The 18,622-nt window shown below is 39.9% G+C and overlaps 2 protein-coding genes across 3 annotated transcripts in view; one reads left to right on the top strand and one right to left on the bottom strand.

Annotated features, from left to right (window-relative positions):
- ifngr1 (interferon gamma receptor 1) overlaps window positions 1–18,622 on the top strand; it is a 467,767-nt gene that overhangs the window by 366,852 nt on the left and 82,293 nt on the right. The window lies entirely within an intron of this gene.
- The window catches only part of akt3b (v-akt murine thymoma viral oncogene homolog 3b), a 32,322-nt gene continuing 17,412 nt past the window's right edge, over window positions 3,713–18,622 (bottom strand). For both annotated transcript variants that reach the window (XM_044341715.1, XM_044341721.1), the window contains 12 exons: window positions 18,453–18,578; window positions 18,208–18,319; window positions 14,935–15,079; window positions 14,496–14,627; window positions 13,797–13,862; window positions 13,550–13,618; window positions 12,255–12,377; window positions 12,028–12,156; window positions 10,845–11,059; window positions 7,994–8,081; window positions 5,653–5,755; window positions 3,713–4,294 (listed from right to left, as the gene is read on the bottom strand). In XM_044341715.1, coding sequence (XP_044197650.1) covers window positions 4,209–4,294; window positions 5,653–5,755; window positions 7,994–8,081; window positions 10,845–11,059; window positions 12,028–12,156; window positions 12,255–12,377; window positions 13,550–13,618; window positions 13,797–13,862; window positions 14,496–14,627; window positions 14,935–15,079; window positions 18,208–18,319; window positions 18,453–18,578 — 1,394 coding nt within the window. In that variant the 3' untranslated portion in view covers window positions 3,713–4,208. The remainder of the gene's footprint in view (window positions 4,295–5,652; window positions 5,756–7,993; window positions 8,082–10,844; window positions 11,060–12,027; window positions 12,157–12,254; window positions 12,378–13,549; window positions 13,619–13,796; window positions 13,863–14,495; window positions 14,628–14,934; window positions 15,080–18,207; window positions 18,320–18,452; window positions 18,579–18,622) is intronic.

The following is an 18,622-nucleotide window of genomic DNA, read 5'->3' as shown; positions in this document are numbered from 1 at the left end:
GTCGTTTGTGTGGTGTTTTTTGTATTTTTTTTCGGTCACTATTCTCATCAGCAAGCTTGAAGTACAGTCACACAGAAAAAAAAAAAAAAAGTTTATGTCTCGTCTGTCAAGATGCCACAAAAAGACCCCAAAGGAAAAAAAAAGAAAAAAAAAAAGGCATTGCATATTTACATCAACAAGGTGTTTTGGGGCGACTCGACTTTTTTTCTGGCAGTCCTCACAGTCTTCATACATGAGTGTCTCACGGCTCAGTTTTCTCGTGATCGGTGACATGATTAGTGATTTATTTATAACCTCGGTTCAGGTTTAAAAACATGTTTGTGTGTAAATACATTTTTCTTGTAATACTGATACAACAGACAGGGACAGAGCCCCCCCCCCACCCCACCCTCCCCTCCCGCATCTGGAGCTGGAAGCCTCGTTTCTGTTAATTAAACTCTGATTTATCATCTAAAAACAGTCTTTGTGTATCTGTGTGTGTGAATATTTCTTTATTCTTTCTGAAAAGACCTTGACTTGCTCTGGTTCGTTATGGTTTTGTATGCTCTCAGGGTTCCTGCACAGTTTTCAAACCTTTATGAAAACTTGACTTACTCGTTTTGATATGTTTTCATGTTTCTCTGAATAATAAAGTCTTCAGGAGTATAAGAAGACATCAGAAAACTTTTCCACAGTCTTGAGCAATTGCAGATAGCTTTTTAAGACCTCCAGACCTTTCCGGACATGTGCAGGAACCCCGAGGAGTATGTGTGAAGTTTGTTTCTGCTTTCTAGACTCTGAAGTCGGCAGTTTTTTCCCGCAGACATGAATCAAATTTGTCAGGTTCTCACAGGCAGTAGTTGATTTAAGGAGGGGGGGGGGGGGCATGTTAGTCTGGTCTACCTGACTCACTGATCCTTTATCTGACTGAGGTTTGTGCGAGTTAGAATCTACGGCCTGAAATATCAGCAGCCTGACTGTGCTGTGTATTGATGAATCCATGGAGCTGTCCGTGGTGCTGAAGTAGCAGACGGATTTGTAATGACGCCTTCTTCCCTCAGTCCTGTCTATAATATTCTCTCAACTATATACTATAAATACTCAATTCTATACTATATTGTAGCTTATATACTCTACAGAGTAATATCACCTTCATGATCAAAGTCACAAGTAGCAACGTGTAGTCGCGGAAGAGCGAGAGGATCATAGAGACGCACTGCTGCCTGTAGTATTCCTGTAATATTCCTATAATATAACCCCAGACAAATTCACCTCTGTAACAAAATATTTTAGGGGAGACATGACTACAGATATAGTTTTTACTATACGATGTTTGGTGTAACCTGGGAGAGGAGCAGGTCATGTGACTGAGGATATTGACCTGCACTCAGCTGCTACAGTTACATAATTCGAGGTAAAGTTCATACCGTCAAACCTACGGTGTGTTTTGAAAAATAAGGATTATTAATACGCTTAATGTCCACATCTAGTAAAAGAATCAGCCGACACAAAATATGTATTTGGCCTTATAGCAGTTCTATTAAATCGAGATTATAATCGCAACAATAATATCAAGAATTAGGCTAGGCTTATATGATAATCCCATTGGGCCGCCCCCCCGTTAAAAACTAACAAATCATCTACTGCTCACAGGTGCAACGGACCAGAAGAAAACACCACATTTAGCTTTAACTCTCGGCTGCTCGCGCAAAATATGAATGATTTTAGAACTTAGTAGATCAGTACCTCTAAATTAATCAAGCTCAGATTTAAATTAAATTATTAGATCAAGCTCAAACAGGTGATCACACTTTAAAAAAAATATTAAAATCTTCCTCATCCACTGATGAAGACTGTGAGATTTGGTGGAAAATCTTGTCAGTGAAGATTTTTTTTTGGTCAAACTTTGCAATTTTTCAGGTTTTGTCTTCCGTACTGAAACACTAGAAGGTGACGTACGATCTATTGTGATTGAACTTTATACAACTGATCCAAGCTTTAAACTTCCTGTTAGGTGGTTGAGTGGTTTAACCCACCTGCTCCTCACTTGTTTTCTTGTTTACTGTTCTTCTTCTTGAGCTTTTGAATTGTTTCTGCTCTCATGTGACATTTCAGTACTGTGCAGGCTTTGCAGGTACAACCATTAGTCCAATACACTTTTTTTTTTTTTTTTTTAATAAATTCAAAAGCTGCCTGGATGCCAACAGTGTTTTGTTTTTTTTTTTAGCAGAAAGCTGTGACAGCACTGAAACTACAAGACTGTTTATCTGAGCAGAGCGTTGAAGCTGAAACTCTTGTTACCAAAAATATCACCAGAACAATGCACAAAACAGAGCTTTCAGTGGGAGGAGAAAACAGCTACATGTCTTAAATATACACGAGAGGAGAGTTTTCTTCACCACACAAACCGGGTAGTAAAACTAAAGGACTTGAATGATTGTTGTAATTCATGCTTCACTAAAAAAAGGAGTGCAAACAGCATTCGAGCCACCTGACGAGAGTATACATCACACATGATGGTTATTTTATAGATTCCAGTGTTTTTAGACTCACTATATTTAAAAGGGACTTCTTTTAAGGGCAATAAATAAATAAAGGTTTCAGTATTTCCGCATCAGAAACATACAGTATATTCCTGACAGTGCAGAGAAGGCTTGTAGGGAGAATTTACAGAACACATAACAGTTAATTAAATAAATAAAATATGATAAATCTCAATAATTTAAACATTTTTTAGAGTGCATTTAGGGAGACTTACTGACTCCTGACATAGTTAATCAAACACACCTGGAGTCGTAGTGAGAAACCAGACAAATATGATTCAGTTCAGAGCAAACTGCCGACTTCAGTCTGATCAGAGCGGAGAACTCACAGCTGTTTCCTGTTTCTGAGTGTGAATATGTGTGTGAATATGTGTGTGTAAATGTGTGTGTGTGTGTGCTATGATGACAGCATAAGGTTGACCCCCATGTCCCACATACATACAGTACAGTACATACATACATACATTAAGCCACGTTTCCCTGTGTAAACATCCATTCCACTAGTCCTACAGCTAGGATGAGCAAACAGAAGAGAGAGAGAAGGAGGAGGAGGAGGAGGAGGAGGAGGAGGTGAAGAGGAAGAGGAGGAGGAGGAGGAGACGAAGAAGAAGCGGTGAGAAAGCAGAGAAAGGCCTCGTTCCCCTGCCGGCTGTGGAAAGCTGGAGCGGTTAGCTGAGTTTGAACGCGGTTGTGCTCTGTGGCGCCTGAGTGAACTGTGCAGTTTCTGGCAGTTTAGTGTTTCCTGTTTCCAAAAAAAAACCAACCAAAAAACTTAAAAGTAAAAGCGCAAGAAAAAAAACAAACAAATGGGTTAAAAATAAAAATATATACGAGAGCAAAGTAGTAACACTGCAACGATGAGAGGAATGATACAGACTCGTCCATTCTTGTTTTCTGTCTTTCTTTTTTTTGTTTTTTTTTGTAGACAGTGATTTCATTGCCATGGGATTGGGGGGGGGGGAGGGGAGGGGGGGGGGATGTGCGCTGCCATGGCAAATGTATGAGAAATTTTTTTTTGTAGTTTTTTTTTTTTTTTTCTTGTTGAGTGAATCACGAGCCATGCACTTATTCTCAAATAAGAATGACCCCTCACAACACCCCCCCCGAAACCCGCCCACCCTCTCCCCAAAAAAAACAAAACAAAACAAACAAAAAAACAAAACAAAAAAAAAAACAAAACACCCTGTCGGTATGATACGAAACATCTGCACACGTAAGGCAACATTTTTGGTTTTTTGTTCCCTAAAACGGCTCTTCCAAACCAAGTGCAAAAAAGTCAAAAGAAGAAGAAGAATAAAAAGGGCAGAAACGACAAAAAAAAAAAAAAAAACAACAAAGATGAACGCAACCCGGGTCGACAACTTAATACTGACGGAGAGAAGAAAATAAATAACAAAAACATTGCCTTCTGCAGTAAATAGCGCTGAAAATGTAGGAGACTTATTTATTTTTTTTTTTTTAGTGTGGGGAGACCGGCTGGAGTCTATCCCACTGTGCAAAAACCTCTTTTAAAGTCCCTAAAAAGACTTCTCCCCCGTCTGCGAGGAGGCAGAGAAGGAGAAAAAGAGGGGAGACTGGTATTTTTTTTTTTTTTTTTCTCTCTTCCTAAAATGGCTACGTGTTTTCCTCAAAATGGCCACGAATGGGGACAATACTGGCTGGCTGGCTGGGCCCGGAGCGCTCGCTTCACTCCCGCCCGCTGGCTGAGTAGGAGAACTGTGGGAAATGAGGCCTTCGCTCGTTGTCCGCCGCGTCCATCCCGTCCTCGTCATCTGGAGACGGAAACAGATGCAAACAAGAGGAAAACGTTAGCTCGGTGCTAAATGCTAGCATGGTGCTCTGCTGCCGGTCCAACATAGTGAAATATCTTCACGACTACCGGATGGGTTGTTATTACATTTAGTAGAGAATGATGAGTTTGGTCATCTAATGTCATTTCTAATGCTGTTCAAGTCTTTTTTAATATGAAGTTCCCTCCTTGTGTTTCCCTGTTGAGCTGCAGTGGAAGGATAGTAACAAAAAGAGGAACATTTGTACTAAAAAGACTTTACATTTGGAAAATATCCAACTGATTTGACTAATTTAGATTTAGACAGCTGCAGCCTCAAATTATTCCAATTAAACATTTGACATTTGTATGAAACGAGGGCTGTGGATTTTGTCTAATGACACAATATGTCTGATAAGATGTCACTGTGTCATATTAGGAGATCATAGACTCATAAATTCTTGCCCTGACTTGGCCGAGAGACATGACGGACTACACGTTGGTACCAAGCGGCGACCTCTGGGGCTGTAAAATGAAGCCAAATACTGCAGTTCCTTGAATGACCACTTGAGGCTCCAAACCAAGTCAATCCTCATAGACTGTATAAAAATATGGACGTAGTTAGCGTGACGTCACTCGTTGGTTTCTGAAGAGCAGTTTTGAAGCTCAAAGTGAGCCGCTCCGGCCGTCGCCATCTTGGCAGTGCGTGACGCTACCTAACTCCCAGCCAATCAAAAATGGGCAAAGAGGCGGACCGAATGGCTGAAACAAGCCACCTAGCGGCTGGCGGACCTGTCACTCAAAGCAGCCATGTCCTTCATTATGCATAACTTTACGGCTTAATAAAATTTAAATGGGTGAGTTATAAAAAAATTCACCTCCGTACAGTTGTCATGAAAGAGGAAATTAGCTACAGAGACCAAAACCGTTGTTTGAACCAGACTGTAAACATGTTTATTTCTGCTGTAAAGTTGGGCATTTTAACATGGGGGTCTATGGGGATTGACTCGCTTTTGGAGCCTCAAGTGGCCGTTCAAGGAACTGCAGTTTTTGGCACTTCTGCATTGGCTTCATGTTACAGCCCCGGAGGTTGCTGCTTGGTCAATCCCCATAGTCCTACGTCTGTTGGGACGGGTTATTATCAGGCTGATGTCTTATAGTCTGAACACAGGCAGCATCTCGACATGTGTCATCTCGTCGGGATAAACGGCATCCATCCATCTAATATTTGTTGTACTGTTTCCAAGCGTCAAACACATGTCGACTCAGTAAATCAGCGTTTTTATTACTCTTTATGAGGAACCTGATCTGTCGGTCTGGTGTCAGTGCAGGTAGAGACGGCGGATTCGTAGACGTGCTTACATTTTTCCGGCGGAGTGATGGTGATGGTCTGTGCTGTGAACTCCTCGTCGAAGTAGCGTGTGTCCGTCTCTGAGGAGACCTGGGGCTGGAAGGGCGGGACCAGCTGGAAGAGACAGGAAGTACAGTGAAGAAGATGAGTTTTCTGTCTACAACGAGTCGGCTGTACACCGTCAACAGACTGTAAATCCGTTAAATTAACAACAACAGGAATAATCTTTAACAGCAACCTACAAATATTTTGTTGACTACAAATGATCATCTGCAGGTTTGACTTTTAGAGACGTGAGGCATCGTTTTGTGTATTTACATATTATTTCACTTTCAGAAATATCTGAGTGTCATGATTAAAGGACAGGTTTGTGTCTGACAGGTTTTGTTGGCTGTAATCATTCCTCCTGTTTAAGCTGACCGTTAAAACATGACTTCCTCATTTGCTTTTAGTGTCCAAATATAATATATAATCCACAGAAAATCCACTCACATGTTTATTTGAAGATACTACGAGACTTCAGACGTCCAAATTAGTCAAATCAAGTGGATATCTTCTAAAGTTGTCGTCTTTTTTTTAGAACTAAATCCCTTCTTTTGTTATTATCTTTCCACTGCGACTCAACAAGGAAACACCAAGAGAGAACTTAACTTTAACTTTGATGCTCCTTTAACTTTTCAAACCAGGACTAATGAAGCCTCATATTCACTTCAGATTTTTAAAAAAAAAAGTTTAAAATGAGCAAAAAGTATTGAGAGGTAACATTGAAGAAGTTCCCAAAAAAAATCACTCCTATTGTGGCTTTTCAGGTCTCCGTAGGATCGATTACAGCAAACAAAACCTGTTTCAGTTTTCATTCACGACAAACTTGAAAAAATTGTGAACCTACAGCAGAAACTTCTCTATTATTTAAAAAAGAAATAATGAGATTGAAGCCAAACCAAACGTAACTCAAACAGGTGGAACTGATAAATTTGGGTAAAAGCAGTAAAATGACTAAAACACATTGGGCGAATGATTTGAACAAATTTGTGACATTTATTGATTTTCTCTGAGGTCTGAATGAAACGTGCGAGGGGTCCAGATCTGTCTTCCTCCACTGAGGAGAAACACTTGTTTGACTTATTAAGTCTTAATCTGAATGAATTTGGAGTTTAAAATCAATCATATGACTAAAACAAACTAAATGCAAAATTAATATTCTGTTCACTGTATTATCATCATCATGGCCGCCAGTTTACTGAAAGGTTTTTCAGATTTGACTCATCATGGTGCAGCAACTTCTACCTTTCAGTAGTAAACAGCTGGTTCAGAGTGTTTCTGTCCAGCAGCCGACAGAGTAACATCATCTACTATTGGCTGTAATGTCCTCTAATATCTCTCATATCAGTCACGGAGATGTTTTTTAGCATCATGTCAAAGCGTTTCCTCTTTATTTCTGTAGTGCAGTGCATTGCATCATTGGCAGGTGCAAAAATTGGTCGATTACTCAATTAGTTCATAGATAGAAAATTAATTGGCAACAATTTTGATAATTGTATAATCGTTTAAGCATTTTTTTGAGCAAAAATCCACCAGCTCCAGCTTCCTAAATGTGAATATTATCTGGTTTATCTCATTATTGTTGGTTTTTGGACTGTTAGTCAGAGAAAACAAGACATTTTGAAGAGTAAGAATGGACTCTGAGAACTTGGAATGGACGATTTTAACAATTACCTGACATTTTACTAACCACACGGATAATCATTAGTTGCAGCCATAATGTTTTCTAATCGTTTCGGGTCATCCTACTACTGACGCTAAATATGTTACATCTGCTGATTTCTGACAGCAGGAACCTCAAATTCCTCTTTTTACTCTTTGGGAGCATTGTTGTGAATGAAACTTGGAGCGGAACAGGCCTGAACAGTATTCAGACATTTTACGGGCGTCGACGATGCCGATGATGAAATAACAGCTGACGTTCATCAGGCTGAAACCAGAGATTTACCACAAGTTCGGGCAGTTTGTCGTACGAGCAGAGAACTTAAGGAGAAGAATACGGAAACGTTCTGGCACGAAGCCCAAAAACATCTACTGTAGCTGCAGCTGGACTGACGCGGCGCTGGGAAGCTCTCAGGAGTTTAACAGTCAGGTTCCACGAAAAGAAAAAAGACAAAAAAAAATGCTGGTGAAATGAGATAAAGATGAGGTAATTTTTTTTATTTTCTGTTCTATTTTGGAGTTTATATCCCAGCCAGACGTCTTTTGAAGAATTAGGTAACCCTGATACCAGAATATCTCAGGTACGCTGTTTGAATAAATTACTATTGAAGTAAAGAATGACGTCTAGCAGCTAAATCCTGCTCTCACCTTCTTGTCGTAGACGTCCTGCCAGTCGACTGTGCCAAAGAAACTGTGTCGCATGATCTCCTTAGCGTCATCCGGTCCGCCGCCCAGCCTGTCAGCCGACAGAGAGAGAGGGAGAGAGAGAGAGAGAGAGAGAGAGAGGAAGTAGACGTCAAAGTAAAAGACATCAAAAAATGCTGCTCTTTCCTAAAAGTCTCCCATCAATGGAACCAGAATATCCACCTGCTACTGATCCCAAAATAACCCGTCGGGGTGAACGAGTTCGCTCTGTGAAGCTGCGGTAGCCTCTTTTCAACCGTTTTCTTCGTCGGAAGGCAGAAAAAAACGCCTCGAGGATAATCAAGAGTGAGAAATTAGCAGCTTCACTTTTGTCTAACAGCACTTTTGCTGAATACAATTATCACGAGGAGGTTTTGTCCTCTTTCTAAAACGCAGAGATGGTGTTTAAACAGTAAGATAAACTGGAGAATGTGGATGTGAGCACATTTTATTTCCTGTCCTGTGATTGAGAAACAGGATCTGAAATTAACGGTGTATTTCCTGAATGTACCTGCCTTTTTAACGTCTTTATTTAGACATACAGCCTCTGTTCACATCTGTGTATAAATACATGTTTCATATCTGTGTCTAACGCAGGTTTTTAATCTGTTGAAGGGATTAAACTGTATTTCCCATCAGGCCAAGAAACCACTCGGGATCCCCCGGGAGCTGCAGGAAACAAACTACCATAGAAATGAAGTACTGAAAGTTTCTGCTTCATTTGAATCAGAATGTATAAATCCTCTTCCAGATGTTTTCTTTCTGACCATCCATGTCTAACTGTTTAAGTGTGTTTGGTCATTTTATGTCGTTATGCAGATGACAGATGATGGGGAATAATATGTAACAAGGGTTCCCAGCTGGACTTACACTTATTCACAGTTAGATGAGAAGATTGATATGACTCTCGTTAGCATAAAGACTGGAAACAGCTAGCCTGGCTCTGTCCAAAGCTAACAAAAAAATCTGTCTTTCTTGACTCTGAGCAGTTGACCAACAACCGACGGAGACTCCAGGAAGAAACCTTCACCACATAATCACTCGATTTGTCTGGATTAAACACAGGAGATATAACGAGCTTTAAAAGGTGCTTGTAGGTAGATTTTGTTGCCTTTTCATGTACTGAGGGAGGGATCAATATTCTCATCTAACTTCTGTCAGAAAAGTGAATAACTGTATTATATAAAATGTCAATCAATCTTTGTTTGTATAGCACCTTTCATACATGTTAGTGAAATTCAAAACGCTTTACAAATAACTGACAAGCTGATAATAAATGTAAACAATGCACACAACTCCAATAAAACAGATTAAAACAAAGTAAAATAAAATAATAACTAGATAAAACAGATAAAGGACAAAGACTAGATAAGAGGGAATAAAACATTTTAAAACATGAATACTATTATAACCTTTATTTCAACTCAGAAATACATTGAGATAGAGACTCATTTACAATCTAATACAATTAATGATTCAACAGAATAAATATAATAATAGATATTCTAATCAGAAGCCGGGCTAAAGAGGAGAGTTTTAAGTTTATCACCGTATCCTCAGGCAGACTCGTCCTACAGCTCACAACATAAAATCTTTTTGTTCTGTACTTAAGAACGACTTAAAGACTTGAACCAGATCATTTTCCCAGTAAACCCTCTAGACCACCAGGACACCTTTCACCGAGTTAAACTTTGCCTGTGATGTACAGTTTAAAAATCGCGGACAGAGTGCAGTCACACATTTCACGGCGTCGGTTAAGCTAACCCATTGTTGCTAACTTTGGAGCTAACCCCCTTCACTTTTCCAACAACAGACGTGAGTTTTTAGCATTTATTAACTGACACACTGTAGTCTGTACTGTACGTTTACTGTCAGACTGACAACTTACGACTAACCTTTACCTCTGCTCGACTCGTATCCACCGTCACTTCTCTGTCCCTCGCTCTTTCCCGCTCGCTACGCAAACATACTCCTTAACGGAGCCACGCGACCAGTGGTTTCCCAGGCAACGACACGGAGGTTGACTCACGTACCGGAACAGCGCTGCTCAGAGACTCCTAAACAATATTGATTTCCGAATGAAATGATATTTGGCGTTATTTTTGACATTAAAAAATATTTTTGTGGTCTGGCGGGAGTTCTTGTTGTTATAATTAGAGGAGTGACACTGATTCAGTAAACGTTCAGTAACCGTTGAGAACAGTTAGACCCAGCAGTCTCCGTTAGGTTGGGCGAGTTCAAAGATGTGAAAACAACGGGGGTGTTTTCAAAACACCCCTGTTGTTTTCACAGGTAATTTGTTAGTCTGTCCCTCCCGCCGCAGGAAATAATGGATTAATCCTGGAAGGCTGTTGATGTAGCACTTTTCTCCTTATGAAAATAACACGGAGATTATTCGACCAATGAGAATTTAGTCGGACGAGAGCATATCGACCAACTAATCGACCAGTCGACCAGCAGACTACAGCCCCCTCATGAGCTCCTACAAACCCAATGGAGCAGCAGCTGAAAAAAGAAGCAGCTAGTGACACCGTGTGTCATGGAGGTAGAACAAACCTGTCTGCAGCCTCCACATGACAACAGTGGAGTTAGCAGTGACCAGAACTGCAGTGCAGAAGGGAATACACTATATTTTCTCTCAATTTTGAGAAAATGGGGAAAAAACAAGGCATTTTAGTGGTCTAGAGGTTTAAGTCATCTAACCTCTCTCCCTTTTCATTTCCTGTCAGCTCTCTACTGTTTCATATCTAATAAAATGGCTGAAAGCTACTGCGCAGCGCTAGCCTTTCTTGTGTGTATGTGTGTGTGTGCGTACCGTTTGTTGGGGTCCTTGATGAGCAGCCCCGACAGCAGCGACTTGGCGTCGGCCGACAGAGTTCGTGGGAACTTGATCTCCTCCATGAGGATGAGCTCGAACAGCTTCTCGTGGTCCTGGTTGTAGAACGGCAGGCGGCCGCACATCATCTCGTACGTCACCACGCCCAAACCCCACCAGTCCACCGCCCGCCCGTAGTCGTTGTCCTCCAACACCTGATAACATACAGACATCACTGCTTTACCGCAATGTCCCCATTTATCCCTTTAAATGTCCTCTTAAAAGGAAGGGTTCACAGGTTTTCCTCGCTGTAATTATTCCTCCTGTTCATACTGGATATTAAAAGATCCCAAAACTGCATTTAAAAGTCTCTGTGAAGCTTATATTCAGCTTCATCAGTCTGAGTTAGTCATATCAAGTGGATATCTGACACATTTACAGTCTTTTTAGCATCAAATTCCCTCTTTGTGTTTCCTCGGACAGTGTTTCCCTGTTGAGCTGCAGGTGGAAGTATAGTTACAAAAAGAGGAACTTTGGCTCTAAAAAGACTGTAACGTTGAAAGATATCTACTTGATTTGACTCATCTGGACGCTGAAGCTTCATATTAGCTTGTAAGTGCATTGTGAAGGGATCTTCTGATGGTCAGTATGAACAGGAGGAATGATTTTCACTCTTCATTCGGGCTCCTGACTGTTGTTTTAAGACACACTTGAAGAATTGTGATTTTTTTATTATTAGTTCCAGCTGAAAATAAATCACACTTTCAGCGACTGAAACCCAAGAGGCCACTTTAATCCATCAACAGATCAAATGAAACGTCGGAGACAACCTGTGACTGTCTTCTCTTCTTCGTCACGCAGCTATTTTTGACCCTGAAATATCTGATAACCTCTTTCATATCCTTTTTTAAAGGGAACGATAACTTTCAAAAACTCCACCAAGATGCACGATAGAAGAAGTGAAATCAGTAACTGACATTCTACTCTGTTGTAAAGACGATATTTAGCTGCTATTTTTGAGGAATAGCATCTTTAGAGACTTCCACGTCGGCTCTAACGTTCAGCTGCTTGGTGAGAGTCGAAAACACTTTCCAGATTTCATACATGACAACAAAAAAAAAACACACACGTGACTTTCTTTTGTGTCGTTTTGTATTTTCTGGTTGTTAATTATTTGTCTGACCTCAGGAGCGAGGTACTCCGGTGTTCCACAGAAGGTCTTCATGGTGGCAGTGTCGGTGATGCCTTCTTTACAGAGACCGAAGTCTGTGATCTTGATGTGGCCGTCTTTGTCCAACATGAGGTTCTCCAGCTGATGAAGAGGACACGAGAGGAAAAAAAACAACATGACATTTTGTTTTTCCATGTTAAAAGCACAATCACGTCACCCAGAGGAAGTGCAGGTGTTACCTTCAGATCACGGTAGACGATCTTGGCAGAATGTAGGTAGTCTAGAGCAGAGACGATCTCAGCGCCGTAGAAACGGGTGCGGTCCTCCGAAAATACTCTTTCTCTTGACAAGTGGAAAAACAACTGCAGAGGGAAAAAAAAGTTCACAAACCTCAGACATTTTTTTGTCATATCAAACTGATTCATCAAAAAAATCACTGCCGGACATTTTTTACAGTGGAAACCTGGAGAAGCTGTGATGTAAGTAAACACACAGTTACACTAAAAAGAGTAATTTAGGATTCTCCAATCATTACATTATATCATACGGCTGATAAGGAAGAGCAAGTGTTAGTGTCAATGGAAAGGAGGGTGTTGTAATATTTAGGGCTAAAGGAAGTTTAGTTCTTACATCTACCTGCAGCTGAAACTAACGCAGTCTAATACAGGAGCCCTGCAATAATATCACACACTTAAAGACCCGATAAACTGACCAGAGTCTTTTTTTCTTTCTTCATAACCTTTTATGTCCCTGACTGTTGTTTGTTGCAGCTCATTGGCATCAGTTATATTCCTCTGACCCGTGTGTGATGCCTTCATGAAGACCAAGTTTCCTTTGGGAACAAGTTTCAGCTGGATGTTCCTAATAAACTGGTTACTGAGTGGATGTTTTAATACAGCCTTCCCCTAATGAGGTTTATGGTTAAAAAAGGGCAGAAAAAAACCATTTAAAAGTTGGTTTTTGGTTGCACTGTGCGTCATAAAGATGCCAATACTAGTTAAACATCTAGAGCGACTGGAATAACGCGACGTGTTTGCCATGAATTTGGAAATTGAGCGTTTAAATTCAGCATCTGTGCATTAGAGGCTATGTGAAAATTATTATTCCATAAAGAAATTCTTTATGCTTTTTTAGTTTTTACTTTTCAAACAAGTTGCACCAACTCAGTGTTAAATTAGTTTGAGAAATTAGGTGGACAGTTGATGCAGGGATGTTTTATTTTTAAAAAGGGAAACATAAGATTCAGATTAAACCTCTTTTCACACCCAAATATTATATGTACAGCCACTAAAAATGTAAAGTTTAGAAGATATGTTGCATCTTCTGGCACATATCAGTGCTTCAAACTCCATAAACCGATACATCACCAAAATAAATAAATAAAAAAACAACAGTGGAGACACCGAAGTCCAACAACTCTCCAAATAAAAGCAGAATAAATTCTGTTTCAACTCTTTAAATCACTGTTGTGTTGTTAATCAACATTCTTCAGTCATTCTTTAAATAACTTCCAGCATGAAATAAAGACTCTCACCTCTCCTCCGTTGACGTACTCCATGACAAAGCACAGTCGATCTTTAGTCTGGAACGAGTACTTCAGAGACTGCAACGCAAAATATAAATAATTATTTCAGACTCGGCCGTTTCCGAGCGTTTCAAACACCATGTTTCTTTAAGAACGGAAGCTCTGAGCTCTTATCTCTGACAACACTTCAAAAGGAGTCGTCGACCGCTCGTCTACATGTAACGTTTCATACAAGCTACACCACGGTGATACTCACAGTTAGGAATGGATGTCGAGTGTTTTTTAATACCCTACTTTCTGTGAGCGTGTGAGCGACTTCATCCTGTGACGAGAAAAGGAAAAAGAAGAAGAAGAAGAAGAAGAAGAAGAAGAAGAAGATTGATTAATCGGGACACAAAAGCGGCTCGTCTGCAGATGATTTATCGACTGACGGGGGGGGGGGGACGTGTGCAAAGATCAGGCTAAAAAACAACAAGTTCCTTTGATATAAACATCCCAGACGAATATCTAAATATTTAGAGCTGCAACACTTAGTCGCATATCTACAGGAAATGTATTGCTGACTATTGTTATGATTGTTTCATTGTTTGGAGTCATTTTTTAAGAACAAATGTCCAAATGATCTGATTCCAGCTTCTCAAATGTGAATATTTCCTGGTTTCTATGGGCTTATATAATAATAAACTAAATATCTCTGGGCTTTGAAGACACTGGAGGACTTCACCTCGGGCGTTAGGGAACAATGATTGACATTTTTTGATTTGCAATTGGATTATTTTTTACTGTTTTCACATTTAAAGTCTCAGCAGATCTTTCTATAAAATGTATTTATGAGTCATTTCAATCTAGTGACCAAAAAGTCTAAACAGTCTTATCAGTGAAAAAAGTGGCATCAAGAATAACACAAATAAAAGCTGATGATCAGGAGGAAAAAAATAAAAATAAAAAAAAGGACCTTGGCTATGATGACTTCCTTCTTCAGGATCTTCATGGCGTAGTAGGTGCCGCTTGCCTTCTCCCTCACCAGAATGACTTTCCCAAAAGTGCCTTTGCCCAGAAGCTTCAGATAGTCAAAGTCATTCATTGTCTGGACCAAAAAAAAAAAAGACAGAAAGAAGAAGAAGAAACAGTCAGTAAAGTCACATCTTCTCTTCAGTTTAAGACAGCAGTCATTTAGGTTACTGTTGATGTGTTTTTTTTTTTATAAGTGTGAAACATTTTGTGCACTGAGGCTCCACCGTGGCTGCTGGAAACATCTACTTCATCTAAATCTGCCCGGGAGAAAGAAAAATACACCGACAACAAAGGTAAAAAAGGTGGATTGTTTTGTTAAGCAGACTTTGACTTTTTTTTCCATGGATACAGTGTGTGTGTGTTACGTGCTATTTCGTCACCTTTCGTTTATAGTGGCTGATGGAGGTGTCCATCTCCTCCTCGTTGACGTTCTCGATCTGGGAGGTGGGGCTGCACAGGATGCCCTCCTCCTCCTGCTTGGCCAGCGACTCTGCTACCATCTGGATGGCCTCGGCCCACTCGTCCCTGAACACGGGACACAACAGCAGCAGCGGGGTTAACGCACCAGCAGGAGGCGCTCTTGTTTTTGGTGAATCGCTTATAACTGTGTCTTTACACTGACTGTACATCTTCAGGGAAGTTAAAGGAGGGGTTCATTAATTTTTCAAGTGTGTCTTAAAACATCAGTCAGGTGTTTATATGAACAGTGAAAGAGGTTTTAATCATTCCTCCTATTCATACCGGCTGTTAAATGTGCTTTCAATGGGAGTGATGGAGGCCAAAATCCTCAGTGTGTCTACACAGACATTTAAAAGTTGATGTGAAGCTTATATGAGGCTTATCAAGTGGATATCTGACACATATGGTGAAAGTGTGTGTTCATGTTAAGTTCCTCAAGTAAATAAATTAGCCAGAACTTCCTTTTTTTTTTTTTTTTTTTTTTTATACTGCTAGCATGTTGTGGAACAGTCTTCTGCTACACATCCAGTTTTTAAATGTGAGAGAAGCTTATAGAAATCAGCAGGTTAAGACTTATTCAGTTATTATGTATGTATATCATTAAAAAATAGATTAGGATGTATTTATGGAACATGGTCACAGATTTATAATGAAATCTGCAATGACACTGTTACTTTAACTATCAAACTGTCTTTGTATTTTGATGTGGGAGTTATTATATTTTATTTCTTAAATTGTGATGATGTGTTTTTGGGTTTATGTTGAATGTCTTGTGTTTGGGATCATGTTGGAAAAAAGTATCTTCATTTTATCTTGGATGGATCTATAATCCATAAATAAAATCATATCATGTATTATAAACATTTTTAGCATCAAATTCCCTCTTTGTGTTTCCTCGGACAGTGTTTCCCTGTTGAGCTGCAGGTGGAAGTATAGTAACAAAAAGAGGAACTTTGGCACTAAAAAGGCTGTAACGTTGAAAGATATCTACTTGATTTGACTCATTTTTATTAGCTTCAGATAAACGGTCACATAATAATATTCCTTTAAAATACTGATTAAAAACATGTTAAGCGTCTTGAATCTCTTGAACAGATGTGAACGTCCTGTTTAACTGACATCTGAACAGCTGCAGACTCTGACAACATGCCCGCCGGTCATATGACCTACCGTACCAGTCGTGCAATAACAGGTTGTTGTTAGCTGTGTCCTGTTAATAACATGAGGTAATAAGTCATAATGTATACATTATATTGTGTTTTGGAATGAAACCCTTCAAAACTTGGCGTCCAGCCTCAGACCCACACCCCGATTTCCTGTCTTTCTTCTCACTGTGTTGACGGACTCTTGTTGTGTGTCCGCTGGAGGAGAATTAAACACAAAAAACTCTCCAGTCTGCTTCACAACTGAGAAACACACACACACACACACACGTCTTCATCACATTTAACCTGAGACGTTTCACCTTTGGGGATCTGTTGATTTTTTTTTCTTACAATAACAGGGTGCAGATGTAGTCTAAAGTAAGCCTAGACTAAAATAAGAGAAGCAGTTTAGATGTGTTTTACAGGTGGTGAGAACAGTGTCATTTCAGGGAAAACAGAGACTTCAGTTCAGACTGTTAGTTTAGTTGTATTGACTTTAAAAGCAGTTGTTGATTTCAGGAGGAATTTCATTAAAAGAAACCCCGAGAAAAGATTTATTAATCATGCATGAATTACTGAAAACTTACTTTTCATGTATGTTGAACTGTATATGTAGACTTTGTTGCATGTTGAGTCGACCTTCTATAAGCTGATTGAGAGAGTCCAGGTTACAATAGCTTTGGATTAAAAGCATCTGTTCAGACAGGCATTTGGGTAGCATGTGATATTCTATGTTTTAATTTGTCTATTATGTCTGTTCTCCTTATATATTTTATTTATCTGGTGCCTTTGTTTTTATTTATTTTGATAATGTTTGATTTGAATTCTTTGACTGTGAAGCACTTTGTGACTGGTGTCTGTGAAAACTGTTATATAAATAAACTTTGCTTATTTCACATATAATTAACATCTAATTACACAGTTATTTACAGGACCTATAAAAAGAAAACTATCTATTTTCTTTAGTGTCCTCTAGTTTTTTACTATAATATCAGCGGAGTCATTCAGTGTTTATTTGTTGTGGCAGGAAGGTTTTGACAGTTGCTCCTCATCTCCAACACATGACAAGAGATTTCACCCCTTGGCAAAAAACCCCAAAATATACAGACACAATAATCCTTCTTTTAAATATGTTTTGAATCACTTTTTTGATGACAGATGACCCAAAAGCAGAGCTGCCTCCAAAACGTTGATGATTGACATCATCAGTCGTGAAGCCTCTGAGTTGAATCTTTGCATTTTATTAAGCCACGTCATCGTAAACGCAGGATAACAGCATGTCAGGCTGTAAACTTTTACAAGTCTCGTCTCTAAATGACCCGACTGTGATGGAAACAGAGGGCGGCTCAATGCGCAGCAGCTCGTAGACTCATTTTCTGTTTGCTGCTCGACTGCTGAATGTTAGCGAGGTCGGCTAACCTACTTTAAACCAGATGCTGCTGCTGCTGCTGCTGCTGCTGCAGCCGCCTCATCACCCTCCCATGTGATCGACTCTCTGGGAGGCAGCGGGAGAAACGCTCTTTTAATACGACCAGGACACACACTTTTTATTTCTCTGACTGAGTGAAATTCAGGTGTTTTTCACGTCACAGATGATGAACAAAGGCTTTAAAAAGGGAGTCTTACAGGTAAAACATGAGGCTGATAGTGTTTATGTGTGTGTCAGTGTGGGACAGCTGCAGGACTGAAGGTAGTAAGTAAGATATTGAAGAAGAAGAATTTATAAAAATGAGTACTGAGTATTAATAAAAAACAAAAAAATCAATGGATAAGTAAAAGTTTGAACCATTAGCACATGACAACTACCTGTAAAAGAGGAATATTTGACCTAAACTGGCAACTCAGAGTCAACTTGAAAAATCCTGATTTGTACCAAAAACTAAATAATTTAACTTATATATAAAACTTATAATAGTGTGAATGTTTTCTTTCATCATTAGCTAAGAAATAACAGTCGCCAGCATCTTCATAGATATTTTTTTTTTGATAAATTTGATGTTTTTTTTTTTAAATACTCCAGACTCCTCCTCCTCCTCCTCGAAGGCTCACCTCTCGTCAGGTGTGTCGACGTGAAAAGTCCTCTCGATGACGGTGGTCCACTGCAGACAGCGGATGATGAAGGTGTTGGGCTTGGGCCGCTCCGTCTTCATCAGCTGACATTCTGATGATTGTCACACACACACACACACACACACACACACACACACACACACACACACAGAGAGAGAGATGATGATGATGAACGGTGTCACACAGATATCAGACGTGACAGAAAGCTTGTGTCGGTGTCTTACTTGCTACAGAGAAGTTGTTGAGCGGGTAGGCCAGGTCAGAGTCCTGCGGTTTGTCCTTGTAGCCGATGAAAGAGCCGTCTGTCTTCAGCAGGAAGTAGCGCGGTCGCCAGTTCTTGATGTACTCACCTGCAGGGAGGAGAAGAAGAGACACCAACGGGTTACATCCTGCT

This window comes from Thunnus albacares, chromosome 3 (genome assembly GCF_914725855.1).
Source record: "Thunnus albacares chromosome 3, fThuAlb1.1, whole genome shotgun sequence".
Classification (NCBI taxonomy): Eukaryota; Metazoa; Chordata; class Actinopteri; order Scombriformes; family Scombridae; genus Thunnus; species Thunnus albacares.
The sequence above is the reverse complement of the archived record's forward strand: the minus strand, read 5'-3'. Positions and strand labels throughout refer to the sequence as shown.